General features: G+C 39.1%; 1 protein-coding gene across 1 annotated transcript; it reads right to left on the minus strand.

Moving 5' to 3' along the window:
- Nucleotides 1-6,173: 6,173 nt before the first annotated feature.
- Nucleotides 6,174-9,450, minus strand: ido1 (indoleamine 2,3-dioxygenase 1). The gene is made up of 10 exons (XM_015011796.2): nt 9,306-9,450; nt 8,707-8,802; nt 8,507-8,626; nt 8,295-8,413; nt 8,173-8,187; nt 7,982-8,081; nt 7,709-7,826; nt 7,573-7,624; nt 6,740-6,888; nt 6,174-6,656 (listed from the first exon to the last, which is right to left on the minus strand). The coding sequence occupies exons 1-10, from the start codon at nt 9,396-9,398 to the stop codon at nt 6,277-6,279; spliced, it is 1,242 nt and encodes a 413-aa protein (XP_014867282.1). The 5' UTR covers nt 9,399-9,450; the 3' UTR covers nt 6,174-6,276.
- Between the last annotated feature and the right edge of the window lie 960 nt (nt 9,451-10,410).

The following is a 10,410-nucleotide window of genomic DNA, read 5'->3' on the forward strand; positions in this document are numbered from 1 at the left end:
ATTCATTATTTAAATGCTCCCTCTTGGCTAAATAATTTGCAACTATTATATAATTTTTCTTTGTCATGCAGAGGACACCCAGCTCTCCAAATCTAATTCCTTCCTTGAATGTCTTATTGAGATTAGAATTGTGGTTCATCTCTAAGGTAAAAAGTCAGAAAACGAAATTTTCCTAGTTTCTTCTTTATTATTGATGACTCTCATGTTCATCCTTAATCTCAGGTAAAGAGTCTGTGTGTCACACTTGATGGTACTCTTTCATTCCTCCCCATGCTGCTACCATCCTTGTCCATAATCTTATCACTTCTGCATCGATTATTGCAGGTCTCTTCTTTTTGGTTTCCATAAACTCCAACTCCTGCAGAGCTCTCCAGCCTGGGTCGTACACATGATCCCAGCAGCTTCATGGTTGCCAATAGAAGCTGAGGAATATTGTAAAATTTTAACTCTCACGTTCAAGTGCGTCCACAACCTTTCCCGCCTCTTTTTTTGTGTGACCTGCTGCTCTTTCCTTCTCTCTGAAATATTCTTCTGCTGCTTATTTTATTGTTCTTTTGTCATCCTGTCACCATGGGGAACAAAGCTTTCTGCCGCTGTTGCTGGATGCTTTGTGTTCCATATTGTCATTAGGTACATAGATTCTCTTTCCTTATTTAAATCACAGGTCAAAACACACCTTCTACTGCAGCTAATGGCAGTGGCCCCAAAGGGAAATATCTGGATTCTTTTTTTTTTTTTTCAATAAAGTAGACCATATGGTTCTCATGGCAACTTGTCTTGAAGTGATTCCTGCTGATAATCTTTAATATGCTTGCTTAAGTCCTCTTTGGCAATCACTTTTCCATGCATTGTACAGTCACTAAATTATACTGAAGATTGTCACATAATTGTCCAGACATTTATGTTCAGCTGTATAGAACACACAGATCTCAATAAAAGACAAATTAAATTAAAAACGCAGAGAGAAGTGTAGGTTGACGTGTGCTGCTGTGCTCTTTCCTCGCATTCTGTTATGTAATCTGGCTAAGTAATCTGCACAGCATGCTGCAAGTTGTTTTGTTTGTAAGGTAAATTTCATCCAGTTAAATGAAGAATTACAATTACAGATCGCAAGCTATAAATGAATGGAATCTAATTGATTTTGTTGTAGTGTGGCCAGTATTTTTAATAGACAGCCAAGTATTGTTAATAAAACCAACTTTTGCTTTTCAGTCATGTGAAATTCTGTTGTCAACCTCATTAAAACAGTAGAAATAAAAGTTAGGTCTGTTATTTGAAAGACAGTATTGAGTCAAAGCACTTGTCTTCACACCACTCATGTCCTCTGCCCACAATTTAAAATGCAACTCAAATAATTTCCAGCGCTATCAAATTCACCACATTTTCGTGGCCGTTCGTTTCTGTGAGGGCGAGTGATGATGTAAGCCAGCAAAGCGACACATTTCAACTAACAGAAGATGTAGCTAGAAGGAGCACTATCTTCAAATACGAAGACTAAAAAGTCTTTGTGATGAGATACAGCATGACATACTATCAACGTGACTGAGAGAAAAATGTGACAAAGTTGTCACGAGTGCATTGTTATTTATTCTTTCTTATCTAGTCGGTGAGGTCATCTGGCCGGGATCTTCTTATCTCTGTCACATTGGAGCATCTGTAATCCAACACCTGAAAAGAAGCCTTTCAAACTGGCTCCAAACCACTTAATTTTTCCCCTTTTTGATCTCTGTTGAGTCAGAGAGAGGAAGTAAAAATGTTGTTGCAAGACGAATACATGAAAGGCTTTTCACTTGTTCCAACAGATTCCTTACATGAAGCACTAAGCGATACTTGTGTTTAAAAAAAAACACGAAAAGCATAAAAACCAAAGTGTAGCTGAGACATAAAGTGTGACTAACTGTGACTATTAAGCAAAAATGTGTGTTTGAACTCCCACAACAGAGAAAATGTTGAGGTTTTCCTTGTGTTTTAAGAGCCATTTATACCTGATGGAGCACGGGTGATTCACCATGTTTGCGTGATTACGTGTTTTTGGGAGTGCTTCGAGCGACATATAGAAGCCTTTAACCCCGGGCTAAACCACAACAGTTTTCCTAAAGCTGAAATAAAATAACCTATAAATAACAAGAAATAACAAAGATTCTGATTTCCCCTCTTAGAGGTAGTTCAGAAATCTTAAGTAAAGTTTTTTTTTAAAACTTACTTGAAGCGGATAGCTCTCTGAATGTCTTCATTTTTTATGAAACTTGATTTATAGGTTCAGAAAGCTGAAGCTGACAGCTAAGTACAAAACAATCTTAAAACATCACAGCATTTTATCTGAATGTTTTCTCGTGAACCTCTTAACCCTCGTAATCTTTGCCTTGAATGGTGATTAACAAAGAAATTAGTGATGATTTTATGTAGAAATGGCGGTCGGAGGTGGTGCATTGCCAGTGATCTTCCTGTGTGAAACATTCTGAGAACGCAGCATATAAATTGGTAATAAAAAAAAAAATTAAAGCAATGTCAATAAGATAGTATCTAATTTAATCAATTTGCTTGTTAGTCTTGCTTGAAAATGATTAATATGTTCCATTTTCAGGATTTCTTTAACACAGATCATTAAAGGACTCATCATCTCATCTTTGTTATAATGCTGTTCTATTTAAATAGTTGCCACACAGTTTTGTTTTTAATCTGCAACATCCAAATCCACCTTTTGGGGGGAAAGTAGAAGCTACAACTTGAATTAACAATGCAACTTCTGTGGAGTTTGGTGTAACAAATGCGACAAATAAATGTGCTTTATAGGTTTTTATTGCTAGGGTGTAATGGAAGACCAGGTAAGGAATATGAGGTAGATTCTGTTTGTTTGATTGGCAATGCTACACATAAAACATGAAGTTTTGACAGATTAAAAGATCCTTTTTAAAATACTAACCTATAAGCAGACATTAAGCAAAAACTTGTTATTGAGCTCACATTTAAAAAAAAAAAAAAGTTTGTTGATATAAGTATCGTGTTTTCATTAAGCTGAAAAAAAATCATAATTACCAGAAGTGAAGGCTGTTAAACATCCATCTGTGTTTCACACAATGTGCTTTTAATAATATTCTAATTTACTGAATGGGTCTGTATATGATGCCAGCAGTATTAGTTATAATATTAGTTTATAGCCTTTGGCTTTGAGGCCAGCATTTTGCCCTTTTTGGTACAAGAGCCCTTGAAATGATCTCAAACATGACCCGGTGCGACTGAGGGGTGTGACCAATCAGCAGATAATGAAAATATATCTGATCTGTGGGTGTGTAGACGTCGATGTTTGACAAAGATAGCAAACTCAAGATGAGTGGAAAGTGGAAGAAACACCCAGCCTGCTACTGTGCCGCACATGTAGCCCTTAATTCCCAGCTACACCCTCTCTCTCTGCTGCCAGTGACGACGGTGCTCACTGCTCAGGGCGAGAAGAGCTCCTGGCTTTGCTTGGCTTGATGCAGGCAGCAGATTTCTGCATTCGATTCTGAAATAACAGAATCCAGGATATCCTGTGGTTAACCACCACGGCACGGATATTCGACTGTCTTACCCAAAGGACAATCCTCAGCTGTAACCCTGTTGACTCTGGCAGATGGAATATGGATGTTTCAGTAGATTTCATAAAAACAAAAGGTGTCTCCAAAAGCCCTTTGTCGGGAGAAATTGTGTGTCTAGTTTGATTGGTAAACCTTTTGGCAGTAAGCTCTTCAAGGTCATTTAGGGCAAAAGTGTTTGCCAAACCAAACAATTTTCTGCACAGAATAAGTGTTTATGGACCAGGTGTGTGCATGAGTATGAATGTGTCATGTCTTACAGTGAAACCACCCACGTGACACAGGGTGAAACTTTGGTATCCGCGCCAGCCCAGCCCCGACTACACAATGAAGGCATCCTTGGAGATGGCCTTTGTTTACAGCTGGGTTGTCAGGGAGTCCTCCACATACATGGCAATAAGGAAAAGGATTATTTGCCTTGGCTGTGAAAAACGGCTCTAATCAGATCACCATCATGTGAACTCACTGTTTTCCCTCCCTTGCCACCCATCCCTCCTCATCCTTATGCTTTCCGTTCACCTTTCACCTCCTCATCTCAGGCCTCTCTTGTCATTTCAATGGAGAGAACAGCGCAAAAATGAAATTACTTAAATGTCTTGAAACACATGCTAAAAGCCCTCAGTGGCGGTGAAATCACAACATGGGCAATTGTTTTCTCCCTGGCTTTGGTTCATCTCTTTGCTGGCCAGCATGTAAAAAGAGACAGCATGAGATAAGGGAGATCCCTCAGGTTAGGGGAAATAATACAACTCCAATGGTGATAAGCTGGTGAGGGTGAAGATTACGTTGCCGTTCGTGGCACAATCTGTCTCTTCATAGCTCTGGGTTTTCCACATGTTCCCTCCAGGAAGTGCAGCAAAGCACATGAGGGCTGGAGGAGGAGGAGGAAGACAGGAGATCTGAGGTAACAGCTCTGAAGGGTGATGAATCTCTGCTCTGCATTGTTCATTGTGCTTCAACATGACCACCCTGTTGTGGGGCTTCTCTCTGGAGTTAAGACTCAACAAAAGATGATTATGTTCTGGCATGGACAGGTTATGTTTCAGCCTGTTGCTGGTTCAGTGCGGGCAGTGTGGGTTTCAGGACAACTTTAGACACCTCCGATGAGTTAAAAGTAGGAAGCACGCCCTTTTGTGGAATTAGATAAACCTGTCTCTCTAATTCAGTAGCCAAACTATAACTTCTTTCCTTCCACGTTCATTGTGCTGCCCTTTAGCGCCCCACCTTGACTATATCAGGTACTGCAGTATGTACCGTACATTTCTCCCAGCCCCTCCTGTAGTCTTCAGATTTCCTAGACACCTAACTTTTGGTATAGGATCTAAACTATACCAACTTGTGTTAATTTTTAGTCCAAGGTCTATTTTGAATGAAGAAACAATCTGCCACTCAACAGAAACATTTCAAAAAACTTGTTTTTTTTGTTGTTGTGTTTTTTTAATGGCAATACCACTCTACTGTATTCAGTGAGGTATATTTCCTTTAGAGGCTCTAATGAAGATTTATTTTCCTTGTTGTTACATACAAATATTTCAGATTGTCAAAATAATTCAAATATGACACAAATATATAATGTAAACAAAGAAATGGATAAAGTTGTATTCAAATGTTGAATTTATTAGGAGAACAAAATGTATGTCTGACCTATTCAATCGCTTCAATAGACCCCATCTGACAATAAAGTAGAAAAAAAGCACTCAAAAAGCAACACACCATCCTCCAATTTAAAGAAAGTAAAAAAACATACTTGGGATAAAGTAACGTCTGTCAGTCTGGAAAGGGTCACAAAGCCATTTGTAAGGCCGAACTCACCTCAAGGTCAATGTTCGCGCTTCAACAATCCGAAATGACTCCATGGTAGAGTTCCTAGGCTGCAACCACTTATGAACCACTTATGACCAAATGGCCTGTTTCACTTTATCTAAAAAACATTATGATGAACAACAACATTTTTGGAAGCAGAACAGCCTAAACGAGAATGCCTGGTCAAGAGTTCATGACCATATTCTCAATTGCACTCAGGTTTTGCAGAAGGATTATAATCCAAATCAAACCACCAAATCCACTTCTATGTAACCACAAAACTTTAGACACTTTGGAAAAAACCATTAAGGTTCTATTGAAAATGCAACATTTTCTCTGTGAGAGAGATCAGCAATGTTGGTTAAGGTAATTAACAGACTAAATATTACCAAAGCTCATAATCTTTTCTTAAGGATTTTTCCACACTGACTTACTTTTAACAATGCTCTCTTAACCACCAAACTTCAGGAAGGTTATGTGTGCGTGCTGGCTGCAATTGTCTTAGCTATTTTTTAAGTACATTTGAGCTGAGTTGCACAGCCCATCTTAATCAAAATAAATGACATTCTGTCATCTAATGGCTTAATGTGCTGTAGACAAATGGGTCTGGAGCATTCCTCTGCCACTCCAGGGCAAAATAAAGATGGACTTAGTGGTTTAATTAAATAGCAAGCAATAGAGATGGTTTGAATTAGGGTTTGGACTGAGTAATTGGTTTCCCACATGCTTTACAGATTAGGGATTGTTAACAAGGTAAACAATGTTGATTGTAGGAAATGCAACTGAGATGACTCACTCTTATTTTGACAAACGTGACAATTTTATTAGCATATAAAATTGTGTTCCTACAGCAGAGTTGACTTTATTTATATCCTCATTGATGACAATTCTCGTGAACAGTTTATTTACTTGCCTCGTGCAAAAGGACGTCTTTTGTTTTGTCCCTCACAGTTTTCAGGAAGGTCATGATGCCAGACCCACCGGTGCCCCTCTCCTCCAGCGACGCGGGGGCTCTGCTGACCATCTCCCCCTCTGACTCGTGGCTGTTTTTGCGTAGCTGCCGAGCTTTGGCAGCAGGCACAGTGATAAAGCGGCTCACAACATTGATGTGGTAGCTGCGCAAGGCCAACAGTTTTGACACACAGTCATCAAATGCCTTGCTAAGGCCCTGGTTGGCCTGCTGCTGCACAAAACCCCTCAGGGATGGCTGCAAAGAGATGTCTTCGATCAGTTTCCGGTGGGCAGGTGGCATGTAGTTCCTCATGCGTGTCAGAAAGGCACCTGATTAAAAAGACAAGAGCAACACAGCGCATTGTTATTTCTAAACTTATATTGTCGTTTTATAATTGGTTGAGTTATCTTACGACTTTTTTCTTCATGTTTGACTCCTAGTAGTTCATCAAAGCAATGCAGCAGACTACTTTGTGCAGCGCTTCCTCCAGAAAACTTTACTGGTTCTGTCTGGACGCCTTCGTAAACAAGGCCCTTCGGCATACATGGGTTGTCCTTCCACCTGAGGACGTACAGACAGATTTATCATTTACAACGCCTTGCAAACGTGTTCCTACTTGTTAAAGCTTTTAACATTTTCTCAGGTTACAAACACAAATCTTGATTTATTTCAATAGGATTCAACGTGACCAACAAGCGCAGAGTAGCAGATAAGGGTGTCATAGAAAGATAAATATGAATTGTTTTCCATACATTTTATGAGTAGAAATCATAAAAAGATGTCGTGCAGGCTATGAAAATAAACATACAAAGTTACAATGTGGTTCTTCAAGATCAAAACTTATTCATGTGTTAGAGTGGCCCAGTCAAAGTCGAGACCAAAATTTAACTGAATATGTGTGACCATGTAATCTGACTGAACTTGAGCTATTTTGTAAAATCACACCGGCAAAAGTTTTAGTCTCCTAATGTGCAAAGCACAAAGACTTTGAGCTCTAATTTCAGTGGAAGATGAAAAACATGTAGGCCTATCGTTTTCCTTTTGCTTCAAACTAATATCTACCAACGTAGCACAGAAAATCCCCCAAAAAACTTCAATGTGTGTTTTGGGGATTTAATATGAGACAATATGACAAACTTCGAGGGATATTGACCTGTTTGTAAATCATCAAAAAGCATGTCTGAAATGTCTAAGAAGTTTTCAGAGAGCAACCGTGCGTAGTAAAATTCAAACAGACTTCTGTACCCAGACAGGAAGATCCTCATAACGCCGTAAAAGACTGACGGGTCCACATACACTGCGGGGGAAACAACATTCATCAAGCTATTTATGTGTGTGGCCAACTTTCATCTTTTTCATTCATTGTACATGTAATTCTCACCGTGCATTAGTTTAAGTGCATCATTCATGTCCTGTATGGACTGGCCAATGTTCTCCAGTGCTTTGGTCACAGCCTCTGAGTCGCTGCACCTGACACCATTGATGACTGCGGGAATGCTCTGTAATACAGTTGCACAACAGCTTTTGTCTGAAACTTCATGGCTTTCAAATGATGCTCAGTGGTGATTTTTTTTCAGTCTCCCAGTCAGTCGATCAGTTACGACAGTATTTTTCACGTGTTATTGGAAGCAAGGTATTTGTGAGTCATCTTCACCCTTATTGCAGAAACTCCTGCAAGCTCCACCAGCAGAGTGACCAAGAAGAAACCTTTGACACTGTCACCACCTGGGAGTCTGACCAGCACCTCCAGGTTGCTGTTTTTAATACAAAGAAGCAAAGAAATGTGTAAATGGAAATATTACTGTGGGGCATCAGTAGAGGAAATTTCAAAGGAGAAATACTCACTCCATGTCAAAAGGTCTTGCATGTGAAAGAAACAAAAAGGAGGATTTTATTTTATTTTTTTATATTTTATTTATTTATGTGGAATGTAATTAAAAATATCTGCGGGAAATGTCTTCCCTTACCCCTCTGGATCTTTCTTCCTCCAGTTAGCTAACGCTGCATCTGCATGGGTGAGAATTGATGGAAGTCCTAAGCGCAGTGACACCTCCCAGTAAGGAACAGCGAGGTTTCTTGGCAGCATCTTTAAAGGAGATTATTGAAAAGAATAACCTCACACACCAACCGACTGCAGAAGCGAAGCGAAATGAAACAGGGAAAAGCCGAACTGCATCACCTCCACTGTATCGTTTTCACCTTCTTGCCACACGTAGCCCATGGTTACCATGCCAAGGACCAGGTGGGCAAGCCTTAACTCTCTGTGGCTTTGGAGAAAGTCGGTGCTCAGCAGAGGCATCTGGAGAAGCAGAACAACCCTGAGCAATCGTACAACCGTCAGCAGTGAACTCTGCTGGTGGCTTTATTGTCATCTTTTACCTTGTTGACATGGGAGCGCAGGTCATGACTGTGCACAAGCTCTGGCACACGCAGGGCAATTTCCATCCATGGCTGGTAATAAGGGGGAAGGTTTTCCTGCAAACAGGAAAATTTATAATTGGAACAAATACAAATAAATACCAATTAAAATGGTAAAAAAAAAAATAAAAAAAAAAAGAAAACACACACTGATAAAATATAAAAACTTTGACATATTTATCTTAAAGCTGATGTTAAATGCTGATGTGCCGCAAGCACAAAGTGAAGAACGTGAGAACATTGAACACACGTGGTTTGCACCTTGGAAGTAAGGTCCAGTCAACAAAAATAAAATAAACATGACCAAGATCAACTTCAACTTCTCCATATAAGTCAGTTTCATTTAATACTTGTTCCACATCACAGTCTTCTAACACATAAAAATATAAGCACCGCTTTTTTGTTTATGTGCATAAAAATAAATCAGTAAGAATGAAAGCTTATATTTTAAAGTTTTTTTCCTGAACAGGGCTTGTAAGCAGTCATTAAGATCTCGCATTTCCTTGAGACTGTCTGGATAACAATTAAACAGCATGCAGCATAAAAGTTATTCCACCTACCAGCGGGTCTGGAAGCACAAAGCCCAGTTCTTCTGAAACATAGTAGGAGTCCAGCGAAAAAGGAGCTCCGCGCTCTGTCTCAGCTGAAGCCATAGAGAAGATAAGACAGGAATGAGCCTCTGACTGTCTGAATGGTGCAGGAGACTCCAACCTGACTGGACTGGACTCTGACACAAGCTTGTGTCATGAACAATTAATGCTTACACAACAGTTACCCCTGACATTTACTGTTGCACAATTCCAAGTAAAGCGTAGCAAATCAATAGCTGTCTTCATTTTGTGAATCATTTAGTAAAACTCTTATCAGCCGTCCTGCTGCTCCTTAAACATCCAATGCTGAGAAGTTAACCGCAAGATCGATCATAATAATGATAATAACAATAATGATGTGGCAGATTAAATGCTTCAGAAGGTGATTATTTTGGAATTCAAAACCACTAATTTGCAAAGGTGAGTTCATTAGATAAGTGTTTAAAGAAAGAATAAGAAATAATACCTTTATGCTCATTTTAAAGTTTATTTAAAAAAGTTATCAAGAGTCCATTAATCACACTTAGAGCAGTTCTTATCAGCAGTGCTTCCTCAGCACAACAGATAAATGACTCAGTATCAAAAAGAACAGAATTCCAAGAACTATTCAGAGAGAATCGTGTATCAAATGTATTAAATAAGACTTAAGCAAAAGTCTGCATTTCCTCACCATTGGCATGAATATCAGAACAACGTTGGGCAGTTAAGACATTTGCGTCACTCTTTTTACAGGGTGCAATATTTATATAGCACATTAAACCTAAACGATTAGCACTGGGCTTCCAACTTTGAACTTCTTGCTGATTTTTTCTAATCCAAACATGGGCGTTGTTATACACGCAGCTTCAATAATACACACACCTCCATGAGTAGATAGACACTCTTTAGCCAGAGAAACCACTGACTTTTTGGAGTCATTAACAAGCTGCTGTTACAGTTCAGAGTGGATCTTTTTATCAGTTTTTCTTATCGTAAATCTGTTCTACTTTAATGTATTGGTTTTCTGACATGAATATGGCTTTTATGTACAGTTTATAATTTTTAAGTGTGATTGATTGCCAAGGCCTTCCCAGAA

This window comes from Poecilia mexicana, unplaced genomic scaffold, assembly GCF_051168715.1.
Source record: "Poecilia mexicana isolate PSO_F unplaced genomic scaffold, ASM5116871v1 scaffold_9, whole genome shotgun sequence".
Lineage (NCBI taxonomy): Eukaryota > Metazoa > Chordata > Actinopteri > Cyprinodontiformes > Poeciliidae > Poecilia > Poecilia mexicana.